The sequence below is a fragment of the Coenobita brevimanus genome, chromosome 93, assembly GCF_032717465.1.
Source record: "Coenobita brevimanus isolate Jiangsu-jjx chromosome 93, ASM3271746v2, whole genome shotgun sequence".
NCBI classification, from domain to species: Eukaryota; Metazoa; Arthropoda; class Malacostraca; order Decapoda; family Coenobitidae; genus Coenobita; species Coenobita brevimanus.
Window position 1 is genome coordinate 12,289,621 of NC_137046.1, and position 23,773 is coordinate 12,313,393.

General features: G+C 43.9%; 1 protein-coding gene across 1 annotated transcript in view; it reads right to left on the reverse strand.

The window, feature by feature from the left end:
- The window catches only part of PolQ (DNA polymerase theta), a 290,206-nt gene that overhangs the window by 96,059 nt on the left and 170,374 nt on the right, over nt 1-23,773 (reverse strand). The window contains exons 22-25 of the mRNA XM_080282250.1: nt 16,541-16,772; nt 15,142-15,282; nt 6,061-8,976; nt 5,442-5,706 (exon numbers count right to left, since the gene is read on the reverse strand). Of these exons, the coding sequence (XP_080138376.1) occupies nt 5,442-5,706; nt 6,061-8,976; nt 15,142-15,282; nt 16,541-16,772 (3,554 nt within the window). The remainder of the gene's footprint in view (nt 1-5,441; nt 5,707-6,060; nt 8,977-15,141; nt 15,283-16,540; nt 16,773-23,773) is intronic.

Genomic DNA, 23,773 nt, shown 5'->3' on the forward strand with positions numbered 1-23,773 from the left:
ATCCTGAAGCCATTTTGTCACCTTTCTTCACCTGTGACATGGAGCTGAATCGTGCATGAAAAAGTCGCACCCATGAATAGCAAAAAAAGTTTAACAAATGATCTTTCAGAACTTGAATGTACTATCCACCATTCATCATCAAGTTCTTAGGTAGAAAGTAGGGGCCTCCCCTTCCCATTTCACCTGAGAAACACCCTCATTCTATTACTGATTGGAGAGGCTTAACAGTCTGCACCGTGTCAGCAGGGTCATATCGACTACAGGAGGCAGGGCGACGAGCCTTGGCAGAACGCACCTGGAACAGTTGAAATGTACTTTCATCGGAAAATATAACTTTTCTCCACTCATCCAATGTCCAGTGTGCATACTTCTTGGCAAACTGAATGCGCTGCCTCTTCATGCGGTCAGTGAGAAGCGGTTTCTTGGCTGCGGTGTGGCTTGGCAAACCTAGCTCCTTGTACAAGCAGTGTTGGATAGTTTGAATTGAGACATCTTGTAACAGCTGGGGATGCACTCTCTTCATTTCTCCTACCATCAGTCGAGGATTCTTGATTACTTCCCTCTTCAGAAGCGTATCTGTGCCTCTGGAAGTCGTCCTCTTCTTTCTACCGCCATGCTTGTGCTCTGCTACAACATCAGGTGGCAGGCCGCACATTGCAGCAAGAATCTTCATGACGGTTGACTTAGCACGTCCAGTATGTTCAAAAATCGTGTTGATAGAGACATTATCCTGCCTCCATGCAATGATACAGACCCTCTCATCCCTTCAGCAATACTTTCCAGGCATGACAACTTGACTCTAGGAAAATAACAGGGCAAACAGTAATGCATACGAAAAAAGAGGGATGTGCAAGCTCAGAGCGACGGGAACATATACTCTCACTCTCGCCTGTGGGCAAGCACTGATGTAATGAGTGTTTCACCACCTCACACCAACACCAGAGGAGATGCCAGTTACTTCTTGCCCAAAAAATTCACTTGGTAGAGGTTGAAACACAGAGCAAAGACAGGCAACTCTCCCACAGTAATTGTGTGTGTAGGTCCTAAGTCAATTTGCAGTGAGTGTATATACAATAATTTTATACAAAAATGAACAATGTAACAAAACAAATATGGTCAGAAATAAGAAAAGAGTATAAACATCTGTGAGTAACTATGCACTGCCTGGCAACCAACGGCCAACCAAAGTGTTAAGATGAAAGTGACCAGCCTCACTCATCCCTCACAGGCATCACAGGAGCAATAAATCCCAATTGCCCCTTGGATATAAACCATCTGGAGTGCCTTAATTACCCACTAAACTACCAGGCGCCATAGCTTGGTTATATGGTTAACACCCAGCATAGTAAAGGGTTTCCTGGTGTACAGGAAACCATTTTGGCTTGTCACTCAGTGTGGAGTCACCCGCTGACAGAACAAAAAGGAAAGAAAAAAGGAAAGAAAGACAGTAGATGGAGTGTAAAGTCACCCGTAGGCAGAAGGAAGAGGAAGGAATGAAGGAAAGCAAGACAGAAGAGAATGGAAGGAAGAAAGGAAAGGGCAGACACCCGAAATCAGCACTACATCAAGTGAGTGGATGGTGAGCATCCCCACCTGCATCTTAATAATGAAAATGACAGATGGCATGATCATATGAAGTGAATGGATACGAACATGTGAACAAAGTGGTGAAACGGGAACAGGTCTACATGAACAAGTTTCATGATGGAATCCCATAAGGTACACTAAGAAGGAGGTTGGATAGATAGGGTAAATTAATGTGTGTGAGAGGTAAGGAAGCTAATGAAGCTTAGGAAATGACAAGGGATCAAGCTGACTGGATGAATTTTGTACAAAGGAGTGTATGACCTGGGAGTGGCACCCTCTTTTAGCTTGACAGTAATCAGACTGACTGCTGGACAGGTGATTTTTTTTTTTTTTTTTTTTTTAATGCGAGGAAGAAGGAACCAAAGGCCATGAGCCCGCAGTAACAGTTCCCTCCAAGAGAAAAACAAAATATAATAGAGAGCCAAATTTAAGATCCGATCATTTTGAGATGCCTGGACACACTGTGTTTGAAAGACTGGAGATCATAGGCAGCAGGAAATACAGACAGAGGGAGACAGTTCCAGACCTGACCAGTTGCATAAATGAAAGACTGGGAGTAATGGTTAACTCTTGCATTAGAGAGTTGGACAGAAAAGGGATGAGAGTTTGCTGCCAGACGGGTGCTACGTGCCCGTCGTAGAGGTGGAGGAATGCAAGCAGACAGTTCAGAGAAGCAGTGACCATTAAAGTAGCGATAGAAAAGAGATAAAGATGCAACAGTGCGGCGAAGAGACAGAGGTTGAAGGGAGTCGGTAAGAGGAGGAGAGTTAATGAGACGAAAAGCCTTTGACTCCACCCTATTGAGAAGAGCTGTATGTGGGGAGCCTCCCCACACATGAGAGTTGTACTCCACACAGGGGCGGATAAAACCCCTGTATAGAGTCAACAATTGTGCAGGGGTAAAGAAAGAGCGGAGTCGGCTTAGCACACCTAAACTCTTGGAAGCAGATTTTACAAGAGATGTAATATGATCTTTCCAAGATAAGTCCCGAGTAAATGAAACCCCAAGCATGTTCAAGGATAATGCAGGATTAAGCTGAATATTATTAAACATTAGTGGGTATACCTGTGGAAGATTTTGTCGGGTTGATAGGTGTACGAACTGAGTCTTAGATGCATTAAAAACAACCATATTATTTTTACCCCAGTCAGAGATACGAGCCAAGTCAGACATTAGGTGTGCCATAGCCTCATCCCTTGTTTGTTGAAGTAACTGTTGAGATGGGCGTTGCGGGAACCGAATGGAAAGGTGAAGGGTGGAGTCATCAGCGTATGAGTGGATAGGGTTAGATGTACAGCTTAGAAGATCATTGATGAATAAAAGGAAGAGAGTTGGTGATAGGACAGAGCCCTGAGGAACACCACTGTTGATAGATCTAGGAGAAGAACGATGGCCGACTACAACAGCGGCTATAGAACGACCAGAAAGGAAGCTAGCAATGAAGGCACAGATAGAAGGACAGAAACCGTAGGGCAGTTTGGAAATTAAAGATTTATGCCAGACTCGATCGAAAGCCTTTGAGATGTCAAGTGCAATGGCAAAGCTTTCGCCAAAGTCCCGAAAGGAGGATGACCAGGAGTCTGAAAGGTAGGTGAGAAGATCGCCAGTGGAGCGTCCCTGACGGAATCCGTACTGACGATCGGAAAGAAGGTTGTGATAGGAAAGATGCCTTAAAATTTTTCTATTGAGAATTGACTCGAAAACTTTTGAAATACAGGACGTTAAAGCAATTGGACGACAGTTGGAGGGTTGGGAGTGGTCACCCTTCTTTGGGACTGGCTGAATGAGAGCAAACTTCCAGCAAGAAGGAAAGGTACAAGTTGACAGACAAAGGCGAAAGAGTTTGCCTAGCCAGGGTGTAAGCACAGAAGCACAGTTCTTGAGAACAACAGGAGGGACCCCATCAGGCCCATATGCCTTGTTAGTACTGAGGCCTGTGATGGCAGAAAATACATCAACTGAAGAAATTTTAATGTCAGCCATGAGGAAGTCAGAGGGGGGAAGTGATGGAGGAACAGCACCGGAATCGTCTAAGGTGGAATTGGAGGAGAAAGTCTGTGCGAAGAGATCTGCTTTATCAGTAGAAGAAATAGCTACAGAACCATCAGAGTAGAAAAGAGGAGGGAAGGATGATGAGGTAAAGTTGTTAGATAGATTTTTGGCAAGGTGCCAGAAGGAGCGGGAAGAATTCGAGTTGGAGAGTTGAGAGCATTTAGTATGGATGAAATTATTTTTAGTAAAGCGAAGAACAGACTTAGCACGATTCCGGGCAGAAACATAATGTGATTCAGGGGTGGGTTGGCTCCGGTACCTTTTGTAGGCCCTCTCCTTGTTGCGGACAGCATTAGAACAAGCGTGATTAAACCAAGGCTTTCTTGCGTTAGTCATAGGATATGAGAAAGGAATGTATGCTTCCATGCCTGAGAGAATAACCTCCGTAATGTGCAAGGCACACTCAGATGGCTCACGGCCATGGAAGCAATAATCATTCCAGGGAAAATCAAAGAAGTACTGCCTGAGGGCCTCCCAGTCCGCGGCTCCAAAATGCCACAGACGACGTTTCCCTGGAGGGTCCACAGGCCGTACTGGAGTGATAGGACAGGTTAAGGTAATAAGGTTGTGATTGGAGGAGCCCAACGGAGAGAAAAGATTAACAGAGTAAGCAGAAGGATTAGTTGTGAGGAAGAGGTCAAGTATGTTGGAGCTCTCTCCAAGGCGGTCAGGGATACGGGTAGGGTGCTGTACAAGCTGCTCTAGGTCATTAAGGATAGAAAAGATGTAGGCTTGTTCACCAGGTGGATCCGTGAAAGGAGAGGAGAGCCAAAGGTGGTGGTGAACATTGAAATCTCCTAGAATGGAGATTTCAGAGAAAGGAGAAATGGATAGAATGTGTTCCATCGTAGAAGTAAGACAGTCGAAGAATTTATGATAGTCAGTAGAATTAGGGGATAAGTAAACAGCACAGATATATTTAGTCAGAGAATGACAGGAAAGCCGAAGCCAGAGTGTAGAGAATTCAGAAGAATCGAGTTCAGGAACACGAGAGCAAGATAAGTCGTTGCGTATATATACACAACAGCCACCTTTGGCTTTGAAATGAGTATAGAGAAAGTAGGAGAATACAGAAAAGAGTTTGCTGTCAGTTGCCTCAGACAGCTGAGTCTCCGTTAGAAAAAGAAGGTGAGGTTTAGAGGAGGAGAGGTGGTGCTCAACAGAGCGAAAGTTAGAGGATAGGCCGCGAATGTTGCAGAAATGAAGAATAAGAGAGTCAGACAGTGGTTCCAGGCACCTCGAGTCATCACCGGGAGAGGGGCGGATGGTGGGGGCATTTATGGTCCCCCCCCCTGGGGACTCCGAGGCTTAGTAAAGAGACGCCATTTTGAGTTAAATTTTGAACAGGAAGTGTAGTGTGTACTGTGCATGTAGTTTGGTGCAGATAGTTAGAGAAATTTGTACTGGAGAGTATGCTGGCCTACTCTCTGTGTAACTGAGTCACTGAAAAAGTTCAGCAAAGGGGGATGGTCAGGAACTAGTCCTGAGGGCTGATGAAACGGGAGCTCCAGCACTCCCTGTCATCAGCTTTCCATCCACCTCGGGAGTACTGCCCTGCTCGACTGGTGCTACAGTCTACTCCTCTGAAGTGATGTGAGGAAAAGAATACCTATCAGGATTCCACAGGCCTGAATGGTGAATGAAATCATCTGTGACCCAATTAACTGCTCTTGATAAGTTCTCTCATTATCATATTCTTTCCTTTTCCTGACTTTCTGTACCCTACCTCACCTCACCTGCAGTGGGGAAATAGGGCAGGATGATGATAATTATGTATGATAATAACAATATAATGACTTACCTATACCACCCTTCTTATCTTGCCTGCTGACCTTCTGGCAGGCAAAGCTAAGTGAAAACACCGTCTGCTGCTGCACTTCTTTAAGGAAACTGGAGAACACTTCAGGGTCACTGGTCACATCAATGATGCAAAGTGAGGTGGTGTTCCACAAAGAACTGCTTACTGAAGGAGAATGTTCTGTGCTTTGTGAAGAGCTTTTCAAAGAAATTCTGGATTGCTCAGAAAATTCTGCTTTGAATACTTTAGATACTGCAGTACTAGATTTCTGACAAGGATCAAAATCCTTAGCTGCTGAAATTACTGTTTCAAATACTTCCCCCCCGTTCTTGTCTTCACAAGAAACTCTAGATGGGGTTTTACAATTTTTCTGTGTTGCTTGGGTTGTGTTACTTCTTGACATAGCTTCAGTCTGTTTGGTTTCACCTGCTTGTATCACTTTACCATCACTCACTCTAATTTCTGCATAAATTTCTTGGGGTAAATCACGAATGGGTGACAGAAAAAGATCATCAGAGAGTCTATTTCTTTTTTCAAATTTCTCACTATTTTCAGATCCTTCCATACAAGAGGAAATGTTTTCTATTCCATGACGTTTAATTTCCAAATCATGAATACTAACCCCATTAAGACATTTACCAACTACATCTGAAGTTTTGATTCCTGTATATAAATCTTTGTTTTCAATACAGGGAGATATACATTTCATATCTTCCTTACCATCAAGTATCGCTGCTGTCCCTGGGGTGATACTCAGTTCACTAAAAGAGTGAGGCCTTTTTTCTGTCAAGGTATTTGTAACACCAACCATAACACTCAAGTTATCTATAGGCTTTGGGCTAGTATCAACGTGCTGCTTTGTCTGATCTGGTACGTAAGATAAATCAAATTCCTGGAACTTATCATCTTTCTCCTTGGTAGCATTAGCTTCCAAATCTGAAGATGATCTGAACTCCACTCTGGAGGTCGGTTCATGTTTCTTACTTTCAGTAACCTCATTTTCAGTGTTTTTCTTAAGTGCATCACATGCAGATGCTTCATGAAGGTAACTTTCAAATGCATGCTCCAAGAAAGAATCTGATATTGTATCATCCCCTTTCGTGTGTTCAACTGTTAAATCAACCCTATGTTCTTGGTATTTTGTTAATTCACAGTTCTTTGGTTCATGCATATCTTTGTGTTCCTTATCTTTCTCATTCTCTTCCTGAGGGTATCTCTCATCTTTCTCATCAGAAACTGACTCATTCAATGCCACAGCAGCATCAACATCTGTAACACTAGAAGAGCTTGATGAGAGTTTAAGATTACACTGCAAATATGATCCATCAAGACTTGCATCTAAATCTCTCTTTGGCTTGTGTGAAGGCCATTTATGATTATCAGGAAAGCTAATTTTTTCCATGTCAGTAAAGGAACTTTCTTCACTGAAATCACTCCCAAAATCAAAGTTCTCTAAAAAAGCATTGTCAAGTGACCCATCTTTGTTTTGTCTATCATGCACAGATGAGTAAGCTTGTGGTTTATTTTCATTATCGTGATAAAATTTAAAGGATGACACCTTACTGCCTTTGGTGGACCCATGAACAACTGCCTGTAGCTCAGCATACTGTTGATTCTGAGACAGAATCTCATACATATCATCTGCATAAGGTTGCAAATCATCATCAGTGGAATGATTGTTCTCATGGACTGATTCCTTGCACTGATGGAATGGTGCATGACATTCAGGTGATTTTTTCTTCAATACTCCATCTTGATGCTGATCTCTGCATGTAACTGAAGTAATACTGGAATTTTCCTCTGAATTTGTATTAATACCAAGAGTTACTCTATCCTCCACTACATATATAACATGTTCCTCATCTTTAACTGATACTCCTTCTTCAGCTAAATCATTTAAGCTCATATTCTGTAAATATTGTTTATATGAGATATCACCAATACTCTCTGCGTGGAAACCATCTGAATCCATTGCTGTAAAGAGATTCTCTCTCTGGGAATTAGTGAGATCAACACTGTCTCTACTTTTTTTCTTACTGCTGTCTGTGTATTCCTTGGCTCCTGCAGAAATTAAATCCTCTTTCAAAATTTCACTTCCTGCCTTCTCTCTACCAACAAACCTTGGCAAATTTTCACACAAGTTCAGTGGAGACTTCTGTTCATTGCTATTATTAAAGAGGTCCCTGTCATCCCCCCTAGTCAATGGTTGCTTCTCAGCTTCACTACTACTGTTGCATATATTGTTATCCTGAAATTTCAGGCTTACGGCCTTGCTACTGAAGCCACCCATCTTAATGTTTCCTTGAGGTTCAGTACGACTAGGTCTAGTATCAATGATGGGAGTGGATGAAGAAAATTCTGGTCTTGCTGAGCCTGATTCAACAAATTCAGTACGCTCATTTGTCTTTTTTTCACACGCCTCATTAACCTTTTCTGTTATTACATGTGGTATAACTTCCAATATTTCTTCATTTTCTTCTTTGTCCGCCTGTTTACCTGCACTAAACTGTTGCTCACTGATGCTAGGCGCTTGCTGACCAACCTCTTCTACCAAAGTCTTCCCCTTCAACTTCTTTCGTCTAGGTGAGAACACATTATCACTTTTGTCTTCCTGAGATTCTGGAATGAAGACTGAATTTTCTTCCTTATCCTCATGTAAAGTCTTTGTCTTTTTATTATTTGTCCTTCTGAATAACAAACCAGCTAATTCTGACCTTTCTTTATTACAGCTGTTTCTTAGATTCTGTTTGTCAATGGAAGTATTTTGGGCCTCTTTCAATTTTTTATTTTTATGTAACTCTTGGGTGCGGAGGTCTGGATGATGATGATGATGATGTAATTCTTGCATATACACATCACCATCACCACTGCACTTAAGTTCTACCTCTGCACTTTCAGTTTTAAGATTTTTACTCATATAATCATTTACATCTGTCTTGTCACCACCTTCAGAGCAAACATCATTATATTCCCCAGACAGATTTTTGACATCAGTATAAGGTGGGGAATATTTAGCCTGTAATTCAACATCATTGGTACCTCTTGAAACTGTTGTAACAGTACAGCTTTCTGTTTGCTTTAAACTACCAGCATTGTGTATTACATTTTCAGAGTTCACCAATTTACTAGTGTCCATTTTCATAAGTCTTTGCTCACAGTCACTTTCACTCTGGGATGAATTTGTCTCAAGGGATTTATAACTACTCTTATATTCTTGTCTTTTTTTCCTTACTGCAGAGTCACATTCTACCTCTTTATCCAGCAACTTTGAAGTGCCAATTACTTCATCATTTTCAGGTTTTTGACGGGAAATTATACTATTACATCTTGGAGATTTAGATTTCCTACGCAGGATGGTGGCTGCAAGGGGTGAAAGTCTCTTTCTGCCTCTAGCTACAGCAAAATTCATCCTCATATCCAAATCTCTACTGACTACTGGTACCTTCCCTCGTAGCACACTGGGAGATGAATCGTCTTGGGAGGTAAGGGGATCCTGAATATCCCGTGACCAGTCAATATTGAAGATTCCAAGGTCTTTCTGGAATAGAAAATCTACTTTAGTGTAACAGTGAATGAACTTTTGTAAATTTTTCACACCTAATTAAATAATATTTACAATCTGACTTGATTAAATGTTAGGATGGACATCATTAATGGACTACTTTAGAGAAAAAATAGTGTGGGAGCTTTTGAATAAAAAAGTGCATGCATTAAAACTTATAATCCAGGCTCCACTGACATGCGGAAGAAATGAGAGGAAGTTATGACTGAAGATGTCATTATATACTGTATCTATCTACCTCTCTCTCTCTCTCTCTCTCTCTCTCTCTCTCTATATATATATATATATATATTGCCCTCAGTAAAAGAATATTGTTAAGTGAATGCAACAGAAAGTTCAGAAAGAATTCCCCATGGAGCAAAGAAAAGTACAGTACAAAAAACGAAATCCAGAGCAGAAAATGAACAGTACCATATAGTGTTGCAGAAAGGAAGTAAAGTAGCACAGTCAAGTGGTAATAACATGTGGACAGAAGGCAGGTAAAGAATATTAAAGAAAGTGTTTAAAAGTGTAACAAATGGTGATGCTCCACAAAAACTCCCAGTTACAGGGCAGAAAAGAGTTGAACAGTTTACTGGTGAAGCATTCAACATAAGAAAATGATTAACTGAGAGAACTTAAGTGATGCTTCAGAACAGAATGGTCTAGAGACTTATTTGGCATAAACATCCCTGTGGAGGAATGCCCATAATGGTGGAGGGCATCATGAAAAAAAATAATAATACTGTAATAATATTTAGATTATATAAATTACTTAGTAACCTAGAGTTAAGCTACCAGTGTCAAACGATGACAGACAATAGGAAGGACTGAATAATGCTGTGTGTGTGTGTGGTGGTAGGGGTAACCATTATTCACCCATCTGACATCACGTGACTAAACTTAGGTTTTGTTCGTTTCATTTTTTAAGGCTCCAACATGTTTGTATGCATTAGCCTTGGTCACCTAATGACAGCTATCAATGCTGCTTGATCTCCAGCAGCCTTCCAATTCAGTCCGTTATCCCTGAGGTCACGATCACTGACCTCATCCCTTGTCTTTTTTGGTCTACGGTACATCTTGCAACCCTACCCCTAACAGTAACACTTCTCACTTTCTGCACCCAATTATCACCCCCCATCCTCTCCACATGCCCAAACCACCTCAATCTACTTCTCCTTATCACAATACCAATGCACTCGAGTTCCATCCTACCTCTCAACTCTTCCTTCATAAACCTAGCCCTCCCAGGGCTCAGACTCAGGGACACACCACACACCCACCTAATCATTGTCATTTCTGTACGTTTGAGCCTGCGAATATCCTCTTTCTTTACCGCCCAGGGCTCACTACCATTTTTCATTACTCTCCTAGCACATGCCGCATACAAAGATCCCTTGGCATGGAGGGAAAGCCCTCTCATGGTCACGAGAGGCAACAACTCCATGAACTTCTTCCGACCACTCCACATTCTACCAACACAGCTAGCTCCAGCCCCACCTCCAGCACATAACATATCTCCCAAATTTAAAAATTCTTCCACACACTCAAGGAACTCACCAGCAAGTTCAATCCTTTCTTGCTTGACAGTCTTCACATGCTCTCCTCGTCACACCACACACATGAAATCGGCATTATCTTGCAGTCTACCTCTAATACCACTACATCTCTTTTGCACCCACTTAGCACAAACACTATATACGATGGAATTACTTCCCACACCCTTGTAGCAAATCACACATGGCCACTCTCCCTCATCTTTGACAGTACTGCCACCAGCCCTAGATACCATCACTTTCGTACAATCTGCATTTACTTTTAAGTCCTTGTGCCCCATACTATCTCTCTACTTTATAAATTTTTCCTCTGTCTCCCTGTCATTCTCTGCAATCAACACCAAATCATCAGGATACATCATCTCCCACGGGACACCATTTCTGAAGTCGCATGAGAGGGCTTCAAGTACCATGATAAACAACATGGGGCTCAAGACTGACTCCTGATGCATACCACCATTCACAGAAAACTCATCATTCAAATCTCCAATTATCCTTACCTGCTCCCAGGGCTCAAGACTGACTCCTGATGCATACCACCATTCACAGAAAACTCATCATTCAAATTTCCTATTATCCTCACCTGGGTGCGAGCACCCACATACACAGCCATAACTACCCTAACCAGCCACTTCTTGATCCCAAGCATTCTCATTACTCACTTTGCCACCTCTCAAGAGACTCTGTCAAAGGCCTTCTCCAGATCAACAAAAACAAAGTACAGATCCCTTTTCTTTCCTACATATTTTTCCTGAAGCTGTTGTACAATGAATATGGCATCAGTGGTCCCTTTGCCTAGCGTAAACCCAAACTGGTTCTCATCAATGCTCGCTCATTCTCTAATCATACCTTCTAGAACTCTCTCCATTACCTGCATTATCTGGTCCAAAAGTTTCATACCTCTATAATTTCCTCTTTCCAGGGCATCACCTTTCCCCTTGTACACATTTACAATTACACTCTTCAGCCAATCATTTGGGACAACACACTCAAATATACTCACATTTATTAAGTCAGTGACACTTACTAACCCAACTCCTATATCTCCTGAGGCTTTCAACATTTCAGCAGTCAGCCCAGACACACCTGCTGCCTTCCCCACTTGCATCCTCTCTATTGCCTTGCTCACAGTAGCAGTATCAATCAAAGGCCAAGGGCCAAACACTGGATATGCTGGCTCCACACCTTCCCTGTCCATGTCAAACTCCTCAATCAACAATCGGTTGTAATGCTCTCTCCTAGCATCTTTAATAACTTCACTGTTCACCACTGCTTTTCCTTCATCATTCTTCACACACTGCTCATCTATGCTATCCCTATTCTCCCTCTTCGTCTGATTTGCCACCTTAAATATTATATTCTTCCTTTCCACACTATTTAAGTTACCGAGTAAAACTCTGTGAAACTCAGACTTTGCCCTGCAAACCTCTTTTGTAGCCCTATGCTTGGCAGCCAAGTATTCCTCTTTAATACCACCCTTTTTCCATTCCTGGAAAAGCCTTCTTTTCTCCTCAACTGCAGCTTCTACACCCTCATCCCACCTACAAGTTACTTTATGTCTTGGGGGGTCCCTTGCCCATTCAAATGCTGAATCAGTAACTCTCAAGAGGTTGTTCTTGAGGGCTCTAAACTGTTCATTAACACTTCTGTCAATGTCTCCCTGTTCAACCACCACTCTACTCATCTCACTATGGAAGGCATCCCTTACTGTTTGGTTTTTCTATCTATCTATCTATCTAAGCATTGCCAGATGCCTTAATCCTGTAAGGGGTGGCCTCAAACAAAGTGCCTCCATGTTGCCCTGTCCCCTGCCATTTCATTGCTCTGCTCCCAGCTCACACCTCCCTCTCTCATACACCTCTCCACTCTATCCCTCCATCTCATCCTTGGCCTCCCCCTCCCTCTCCCCCCCTGCACCTCATTCACATACACTCTCCTTGTCAGTCTCTCACTCTCCATCCTCTCCACATGCCCAAACCACCTCAGTCTGTTTCTCCTAATGTTTCCTATCACATTCACATCCACACCACAACGTTCTTTCACCTCCTAATTTGTGAGTCTGTCTCTCCATGTAACTCCACATGCTCCTCTCAAACAACTCATTTTCACAGCTCTCACTCTTGACTTCTGTCCCTCCAACAAGGTCCAAGTTTTACTTCCATACGTTAGAGTCGGTATCACAATATAGTAAGACCTCGATATAAGGCACTTTAGTAGAGTGGAATTCGCTTTTATCGGACTCAAGGAGCTACCGGACTATATTCTTACATATCGCAAGAAGTCCGATAAAGCCAGAAGCAGTTTGGACTGCATGACCACTTCAGCTATGTTCACCACAACAAGGTAAATAAAAGTCATGTTTATCAGTGTACAGTACAGTATTATTATGTATATTATACCATTTGATTACTGTAGTGAATGTATAATACTGTGCAGTACTACAATGGTAGTGAAAACAGTTTAAAAACAGTTGGTGCAATCCGGACTACTGTCTGATACGTCGGAAAAAGTCTGAGTTAGCATGGGGATGTCCAGATGTTGCCTTTAACGGAATTTCGTTTTTTTGGAATGGCTTGGGCCCCAATTAGTCCGTTATAGTGAGATTTTACTGTTTGTCATATAGTAGCTCTTTCACTTCCATGCTCACTTCCCTGTTTCTGATCACTGCTTTCAAGGAACCAGCAACCTTTCTTCCCTGTTACACCTTTTCAAGCACTTAACTTCCATATTTTCCTCCTAGGTTTTTCAAGTTCCATGTTTTCCTCCTAGGTGCACAGGTCCTCTATTTTCATCACCCGCTTCTTAAGCACCAAGTCACATATCAATAACTTGTGTTGCTGCACATGCTCATTGCTTTCGATAACTTTAACATCCCTCACTAACCTCCAAACCCTCGTCCCCAGGAAACAGTCTATCTGGCTGCTATTTCTCCCAGACTCGTATGTAATCAACCTACTTTCTATTTTCCTATAATGAGTGTTGCACACAATCATGTTCATTGCCTTCCCAAACTCAAGTATCCTTTCCCCTTCCTTACTTCTTATACCACATGTGCATCCCCCATGTAGGCCTACTTCTTCATATCCTTCAGCTGCTTCACCTACATGACCATTTAAGTCCCCTCCCCAAACTACAATCTCATCATCCCCCATACCACTTACTACATGTACTAAGTCATCCCAGAATCTATCCTTCCCTACCTCATCCATGCCTGCCTATGGAGATAAGTCAATATAAATGCAAACATTATCCCACTGAACAAAATTTTCACTACTATTATCCTTTTGCTGACTCTCATTACATTCATGACATATTCCACCCATTTTGCCTTAATCAAAACACCCACAGCACAATATCCATCTGCCCTACCCTGCCAAAACGACTTGTAACATGCATCCCTCCCAGCAATCATTCTGGCTGATCCTTCCCTATACCTGACCTCTTGCAAACATACTACATCCACCCACCTCCTACTCAATGCTTCAACTACCTTCCCAACTTGACACCTCAAACCTCCTTCATTCCATGATGTCGATCTTATTCCCTTGGGTGATTTAGTTTCATCAGGCTTGCTTTGAATTTTTTTCTTTTTTGTCATAATCAGTAAATATATAATGGGGAGAGACATAGTGCAGGCCCCACCCACCTGCACAGTCCCAGGTCAAACATGGGATCTGGAACCCATAGCCCACCAACTGTGACCAGTGGCTGTGGCAGTGGCCTGGGGACACCTTGTCAGGACAGCTACAGGGACACCCTCCAAGCACACCTTGGCTCTGTAACTGACCTGCCATTGTACACCCATTGATGCGACAGCCTCCTGAGGGGCTACTCCCAGGTTTGGGCCCCCTCTCTATTGGGCAGAAGCAGCAGCCTGGAAAGCGTAATGCCCTGTACCCTCTAGCACAGGTTCAAGCCCTTTCCCATCCCGACCCCAAAATCTATGCTGGGTGAGCCCTTGTCATGCCTCCCCTCAATAGGTCCACCACTAGGTTGCAGGGGCAAAGTTTTCTAGCCACATGCCCTTGCTGGCACCAACCCCTGTTATGTAGTGGGGTACGATGTGTGATATGTAAAGTGCATGTGGTATAGTGCATGAATTTGGGGATGTGTTTGGGAGAGTATGCTGGTCTACTCTCCATGTTCGTGTAACATTGAAAAGGTCAGAAAAGGGGGATGGTCGTTTATTCAGGCAGCTAGTGAAATGGGAGCTCCAGCTCTCGCTATCACTAGCATTCCCATTCCCCTTGGAAGTACCACCCTGACTGGCTGGTGTTACAGCCTACTCCCTAAGTGATTATGCAAATGGTTTTTTGTACCCCAAGAAACCATTTACAACACTGGCTGATATCCCTACAACCTAATGGATGCTTGGTGGTCTAGTGAGTTATTGTACTGTATTTAAAGCAGATATAACCGGCAAGGGTTCAGCTACATCGAAAGGGTGATACAGGTTTATTGCTCACATTTTGCTACTCAGAGAAGTGACATCATTCTCACCTTAAATGTCTAGTCTCAGTAGCCTTATCCTGGGCTCCTATGCTCCTGGTGGGGCAATAAATAACTATATGAGAGATACAGTTAACAGTGAGTACAGTGAACTCACCTGTACCATCTGGCGTGCCTCTGCCACAATTAGCCTGGCAGCCTGTGCTTCTGTTAGAGGGCGCCCTCCCACCAACAGCACCAACCGCCCTGCCTGTCTCACTCGGCCCTCACTGCCCTCAAATTTGTTGCTGTCAAAGAACTGAACAACATAAGTGACCAGTATCAGTAAAGTATATGAAGACCTGCATTCAATACCTTCATAAGTGCTTCATCATCATTATCACCATCATCATCGATATCACTTTTCCCACCCATGTATGCAAGGGGGTTGCGTCCAAAGACAGAAAAGAAAAACCTGACAGAAAGAAAAATAAACCAATATCTGCCCAAATGAATGGGCCACAATCTCATTCACTCACCATTCAAGCCCCTGGAATCCTAACTCCAGCTCAGAGGCATACCAGTCCATGTTTGCTCACTTCATACCACTTACCAGCTAGTGTCAATCAGACAACTACTACCTCATTAGGAAAGAACTGTGGTGCCAAACCTTTGTCATACACTACTCTGCACAAAACTCCTCCAACCTGCTCAATTCAATGACAGTTCCCTGGCCTCATCACTCTCTATACCTCACTTTCTCACACACTCATTAACCATATCTACCAACCATTTTCTTGGCCAAGCATGACTCCCCCATTGTCAAACTCACTCAGATATACCATTCATACTCATTCTGTCCATATGACCACCATTTGCACATTTTTTTTTTATTCTGGTGTCCAGAGATTTTTCTTACTACAGGTATATAATATCTTTCATAAATGACATTATTCCTTATCTTGTCCACTGTCTGCACTTTACACACATTCCTAAACAGCCCCATTTCCCCTATTCTTTACTCCAGACTTTTCCTTTTCATACCACACCATAATCTTACACCCATATGTTAATGGGCAGTAAAAATCCTTCATATGAGGTCTGTTCAGAAAGTATCCAACCTTAGGCTCTAAGAAACCTGTTGAGCTAGGACACTAATACACTAATCCCCCCCAAAGTAGGCCCTTCTGACTTAACACACATAGCCCAGCATTCCTTCCACTGCCTGAAACATACAGTATTTCAAAGTCAGATTTCAGTACCTCCTGCAGGTGTTTCATCAAATTTGTCATGATCTCTTCTCTTGGATGAACATTGCTCAAAACATGCTGGAGTCGTGACCCAGACTTTATGAAGACTGTTATTGTTGGAGATGAGACTTGGGTGTACGGGTACGACCCAGAAACCAAAGCATAGTCATCCCAGTGGAAGCATGCAGGGTCGTCTCGGCCAAAAAATGTACAACAGGTCTGCAGGAAGGTGAAATGCACTGGCATACTGATATTTTTTTTTACTACAGTGGCATTGTGCATCATGAATATGCACCACAAGGTAAGGCTATCATCAGACATTAGTACCTCGACATTATCCGTCATCTTCATGATGCAGTTCAGTGGAAGAGACCACACCTTTGGAATGCAGCAAGTTGAAAACTGCAACATGACAATGCCCTTGCCCATTGTTCTCAACTGATGCAGGAATTTTTGGCCAAGCATTACATCCCCCAGGTCTGGCATGCTCCTTATTCCCCAGATATGGCCCTGTGCAACTTTTGTTATTCTCCAAACTCTAAACCCTGCTGAAGGATTCCTGATTTGAGAAGAGAGAAGAGATCACGATGAATGCAACAAAGCACCAGCAGGAGATACCGAAAAGACTTTGAAAAATGTTTCAGGCAGTGGAAAAAAAACACTGGGCTACATGTGTCAAATCAGTAGGAGCCGACTCTGAGGGGGATTAGTGTCCTAGCTCAACATGTTGGCTATTTTTTTTTTTTTAGAGCCTAAGGTCGTATACTTTCTAAACAGACCTTGTACAGGTCTCTTGCAGCTGTCATATTCAGATCTCATTCTTGTTAGGGCTTTTATAGCATCAGTCACAGCTATGATAAAACTATTATTTTTGGCATGTACCGTAAAATCAGTCTAAGGTGTTTACTATGATGATATCTATCTAACCATCTAGCTATCTATTTATAGCCAGATGCCATGATCCCGCAAGCGGTGGCTATCTGCCTTTGAATTAGTTGTTTTACGGGGGATGGCATTAACTCTCCACCAACCCACTTGTTGAACCATAGGGAACATGTATAGGTTGGTTATATGGTTACCACCCAGCACTGTAAATGGTTTCCCTGCTCGTCACTCAATGTGAAGCTACCTGAAAAGGAAAAAAGAACAATAAAAAGTGTCATGAAAAATGGGGAAACAGGGAGAGAGGAGGGCAGATGTATATTTTTCTAAAAACTTGGCTAGGAAGGTTCAACTTTTAAAAATTCAGAGATTAAAATGCGTATATACATGGGGGTGGTAGAGGCTTGTTGCTCATGTAATGCCACTCAGGGATGAGAGAGGCTAGTCACTCTCATCTTAAATGTCAGGACCAACTTGCCTAGCCCCAGGCTCCTATGCTCCTCGTGGGGCAACACAGGACTGGATGATGATATGATATAATGATGTAGGAGGAGGCCGTAGCACGGGCCGAACGGGGTAGTACTCCCGAGGGGAATGGGAATGCTGGTGATAGGGAGAGCTGGAGCTCCTGTTTCACTAGCTATCTAACCATCCCCCTTTGCTGACCTTTTCAGTGTGACAGTAACATAGAGAGTAGACCAACATACTCTCCCAAACATTTCCTCTAACTATCTATGCACTACACCACATGCACTTTACATTTCACACAATGCATCCCACTACGTTACAGGGGTTGGCGCCAGCAAGGGCATGCGGCCAGAAAACTTTGTCCCCGCTACCTAGTGGCGGACTTCTGGGGGGACGCGTGGCGGGGGTTCCGCTGGCATAGATCATGGGTCGAGGGCGAGATGGGGCTTGGGCCTGTGCTAGAGGGTACAGGGCATTGCGGTTCCCAGGCTGCTGCTTCCGCCCAATAGAGAGGGGCCCGAACCTGGAAGTAGGGCCCCAGGAGGCTGCCCTATCAGCAGGTGTATAATGGCGGGATAGTTGCAGTGCCAAGATGCGCTTGGAGGGTGTCCCTGCAGCTGTCCTGGCAGGGTGCCCCGAGGCCACTACCACAGCCACTGGTAAGCTGGTGGGCTAGGGGTCCCAGATCCATTGCCTGGACCTGGGATTGTGCAGTGAGTGGGACCTGTGCTGTGTCTGTCCCCATTTATTAATAATGAAGATGACAAAACAAAAAAGGTTTCAAAGAAAGCCTGAGGACAGTAAATCACCCATGGGGATGAGGGTGGGTTCATGGAATGTGGGAAGTTTGAGGGTAAGAGCAGGGGAAGTCATTGAGGCATTCAGTAGGAGGTGGGTGGATGTGGCGTGTTTGCAGGAAGTCCGGTACAGGGGTGGATCAGCCAGAAAGATTGTTGGGAAGGACTGTTGCTATAAGTTGTTTTGGCAGGGGGGGACAGACGGATATGGAGGTGTTGGTGTGATGGTTGCGGAGAAATGGGTGGAATATGTTATGAATGTTTTGAGAGTAAGAGATAGGATATTGGTAGTGAAAATTCTGTTGGGTAGAAAGATAGCTGCAATTATATCGGCATATGCTCCACAGGCAGGATTGGATGAATCAGAGAAAGATAGATTTTGGGATGATTTAATACGTCTAGTGGGTGGTATGCGGGATGATGAGATAGTGATTTTGGGAGGGGACTTAAATGGTCATGTAGGTGAAACAGCACAAGGTTATGAAGGAGTACATGGGGGATGTGCATATGGTCTAAGGAATGCAGAAGGGGAAAGGATACTCGAGTTTGGGGAGGCAACGGACATGATTGTGTGCAACACATATTTTAGGAAAAGAGACAGTAGGTTAATTACGTATGAGTCTGGGGGAAATAGCAGTCAGATAGATTATTTTCTGGTTAGGAGGGCCGATAGGAGGTTAGTGAGGGATGTTAAAGTTATAGGAAGTGAGGAGTGTGTGTTAGTGAGGGATGTTAAAGTTATAGGAAGTGAGGAGTGTGTGCAGCAGCACAAACTATTGATTTATGATATGGTGCTTAAAGAACAAGTGATGAAAAAGAGGACTTATGTACCTAGGAGGAAAATATGGAAGCTGAAAAACCAAGTAGTAAGGGATGCCTTCTATAGCGAATTGAGGAGAGTGGTGGCTGAACAGGGAGCTGTAGACAGAGGCGTTAATGAACAGTACAGAGCCCTCAAGAACAATTTCTTGAGAGTTACTGACGTAACATGCGGCTGGACAAGAGGACCACCAAGACATAAAGTAACTTGGTGGTGGGATGAGGGTGTAGAAGCTGCAATTAAGGAGAAAAGAAGGCTTTTCCGGGAATGGAAGAAGGGTGGTAGCAAAGAGGAATATTTGGCTGCCAAGCGTAGGGCTAGGAGAGAGGTATACAGGGCAAAGTCTGAGTCACAGAGACAATTACTTGATAACCTAAATCATGGGGAAAGGAAAAATATATTTAGGGTGGCAGGTCAGGTGAAGAGGGATAATCGGGATATCATAGGTGAGCAGTGTGTGAAGAATGATGATGGAAGGGTAGTGGTGAACAGTGAGGATATTAAAGATGCATGGAGAGAGCATTATAACCGGTTGTTGAATGAGGAGTTTGACAGGGACAGGGAAGGTTTGGAGCCAGCAGATCCAGTGTCTGGCCCTTGGCCTTGATTGATACTGCTACTGTGAGTGAGGCAATAGGCAGGATGAGGGTGGGGAAGGCAGCAGGTGTGTCTGGGTTGACTGCCGAAATGTTGAAGGCCTCAGGCGATATAGGGGTGAGTTTAGTCACTGACCTGATAAACAGGATTATTTATGAGTGTGTTGTCCCAGATGATTGGCTGAAGAGTGTAATTGTAAATGTGTATAAAGGGAAGGGTGATGCCCTGGAAAAAGGAAATTATAGAGGTATAAAGCTTTTAGATCAGATAATGAAGGTAATGGAGAGAGTTTTAGAAGGTATGATTAGAGAAAGAGTGAATATTGATGAGATGCAGTTTGGGTTTATGCCAGGTATTCATTTTTCGACAGCTTCAGGAAAAATATATTGGTAGGAGAAGGGTTCTTTATTTTGTTTTTGTTGATTTGGAAAAGGCCTTTGACAGAGTCCCTAGAGAGGTGGTGAAGTGGGCAATGAGAAAGCTTGGCTTGGAGGAGTGGCTGGTTAGGGTGGTGATGGCCATGTATGTGGGTGCTCACACCCAGGTGAGAGTGAATGGAGATTTGAGTGATGAGTTTTCTGTGAATGCTGGTGTGCATCAGGGGTCAGTCATGAGTCCCATGTTGTTTATCATGGTACTTGAAGCCCTTTCACGTGACTTTAGAAACGGACTCCCGTGGGAGTTGTTGTATGCTGATGATTTGGTGTTGATTGCAGAGAATGAAAGGGAGGCGGAGGATAGGTTTAGGAAGTGGAGAGATGGTGTGGGGCAAAAGGGTTTAAGGGTAAATGCAGATAAAACAAAAGTGATGATATCTAGGGTTGGTGGCGGTACTGTCAAAGACGAGGGAGAGTGGCCATGTGCAGTTTGCCACAAGGGCGTGGGAAGTAATTCCATCTTGTGCAGTGTGTGTGATAAATGGGTGCATAAGAGATGTAGTGGTATCAGAGGTAGACTGCGAGATAATGCTGATTTTATGTGTACGGCGTGCCGGGGTGAGCAGGTGGAGATCGTCAGACGTGAAAGGATTGAACTTGCTGGTGAATCTCTTGAGTGTGTGGAAGAGTTTTGTTATTTGGGAGACATGTTGTGTGCTGGAGGTGGGGCTGGAGCTAGCTCTATGGCTAGGGTGAGAAGTGGTTGGAAGAAGTTCAGGGAGCTCTTGCCTCTCCTGACACTGAGAGGGCTCTCCCTACGTGCTAAGGGGTCTTTGTATGCAGCATGTGTTAGGAGTGTAATGCTGTATGGCAGTGAGACCTGGGCAGTGAAGGAGGAAGACATTCGCCGGCTCAGACGTACAGAAATGACAATGATTAGGTGGATGTGCAGTGCGTCCCTGCGTCCAAGGCCTAGAGGGGCTGGGTTTACAATGGAAGAGTTGAGAGGTAGGATGGAACTGGAGTGTATTGGTGTTGTGATGAGGAGAGGTAGACTGAGGTGGTTTGGACATGTGGAGAGGATGGGGGATGATAATTGGGTGAGGAAGGTGAGAAGTGTTAATATTGGGGGTGGGGTTATGAGGGGTAGACCAAGAAAGACATGGGACGTGGTCATTAAGTGTGACCTTAGGGTTAAGGGACTGAACAGGGAGGCTGCAATGGATCGTGCAGCGTGGAGAGCCGCCATTAGGTGACCAAGGCCGACACATGCAAGCATGTTGGAGCCTTTAAAAACGAAAACGAAACGAAACGAACTCCCCTGCTAACTTCACTTCTGCCCTGTCTTACACTCTTCACCTCTTTCCAGAACATTTTCTTACAGTCCCACCACTTTACACTCAAATTCCTTCCAAATTCCTCATCGACTCTCTTCTTACTCTCTCTCTTACTAATCTTTTCACCTCTCTCTTTCTTTCTACATATAATTTCAAATTACAGGTGGGAAAAAATTTTGATTTGGGTTTTTTTTTCTTCTTTTTTTGGCCATTTTTGGGTTTGGAGGGTCCATGCCCACAATGTCCGGTGAGTGGGGAGCCAGGATAGTGGGCATCTGGACAGTATAGGGATTACTGTAAATATACAGTATAATACAGTAATCCCTCCAATATCCGACGTAATAGAGCCATAGGCAGGTCCGGATAGTGGTCCTGTCCAGATATTAGGCCCCAGCTTATGGACTTGTACTTATGGAACCTAACTCAGAAAAACACCTATACAACTCCCTCTGGACATGCATAACACCTATTTAAGACCCAAATCACAACAATAAGGGACATAAAAGACTGAGATAAATGCAAAAGAACCATAAAATGAGGTTTTTGAGGTAGGTTCATACAGTATTCAACATTCTGGGTACTTACAACAAGTCCCTGGCTCCTGGACTGGTAGTTATGGACTCTAACCTAGCCTTACTCAGAAAAATACCTTCCTACTGCACATGCATAGCACCTAAGAGACAGCATATTGACACCAATAAGGGACATAAAAGAGTGAAATAAGGTGTTTGAGGGAAGTATAGTATGGAAAATACAGTAGAGTACAGTATGAAACATTCTGCCTACTTACAGCAAGTCTATGACCATCTCGATGAATAACCGCCTCCTCTCGGACTCTGACAGTAAAAAGATTTCCTGAAGCACTTGCAGTACACTGTTCATGAAATCTTGCACTGAACTTATCATTCGCACTCAGAAGTACATTCTCTTCACAGTGCGCACTCATCTAACTTATGCTCCATCGTAACTTAATAAGTGTTGCACTCTGCACTTTAACTCTTTTCACTCTTATAACCATTTTCTAAAGCAGAAACACAAAAGTCTAATTACATTAAATTTAGTTCAAAAATTTTCTTTTCACTCACAACTGCAAATCCTTAACACAATGCACTGTTTTTTTCACTGCACAACACTGTAAACTCCCGTGTGGTCTAGTGGAGAAGTTCTTGGTGTCTATAAACTGTCAGGGTCTGAGGGTATCACTGGCAGGTGACCTAGGGGTGCGTCGCTGGGTCGTGGTGATGGCGTACCCACTCCAGACGACTCTGAAGACAGACGCAAACTCACGTCGAGCAGTGACTCCACCGTGGCTGATGTGCTGGGCTGTGACTCGGAGCATGAGGGCCTGTCTTGGGAAGGCAATGGAGTGGAGTCAGGGCTGGGCACAGCAGGGGTCACGTGCCTGAAAAAACTGTCAATCGTTGATTGACGCAAGGAACGACGATTCGGACAATTGATGATGCGCTGCCTGAAAGTACGCACTTCCTTCACAAGTCCCCAGGGCCCCATCTCCCTGTCGCAGTCCGGTTATTCCAGGTAGTCGAGAACGAACTCTAGGTGTTCCTGGAGTGCGCTCAGCTTGGGAATGGCTGGAGTTGCGTCACGCTGAGAGGAGTCCGCATCATTGTCGCCGTCTTCGTCGGAATCTTCAAGCTGGGTACTGACACCTGCAACTGAAGACGCGATCTCGATATCAGACAAGGTCTGATACCCAGGATCATCCTCGTCATCATCCAACCACTCACGCACATCGTCCACATCAACGTCATCACCATGCGTACGTAGACGTGCATGAAAGTCATCCACGTCAAAACCTAGGAAATCGTACTCTGCATCCGTTCCGAGAAGCAGACAAGACCAACCATTTTCTAGAGTCTTGACAGGGATTTCCTTCTATGCACTGGCCCAGTTGTAGATGGCAGACTTGATGTTGTAGTAGCGAAGGTTTTCCAAAGTCCGCTGGCCTTGTGTGTCCCATCCCTCCCTGCGCTCGTCCTCGTCCTCGAAAACAACCATCACCTCGTCCAGGAACTTCCTTCGGTACAACCTCTTCGTTGCCACGATCACTCCTTGGTCCATTGGTTGGATGAGAACAGTCGTATTAGGTGGCAGAAACATGAACCTAATCCGGCCATTCTCAGCCACCAAGTCCTTGTCGCATGGGTGGGCAGGTGCATTGTCGAGGAGAAGGAGGGCCTTTACCTGGCCGTGTGGGATTCCCAGTGTCTCCGTCTGGTAATGTATGACCTCCTTGACGAAATGGCGGTGGAACCAGTCTTTGA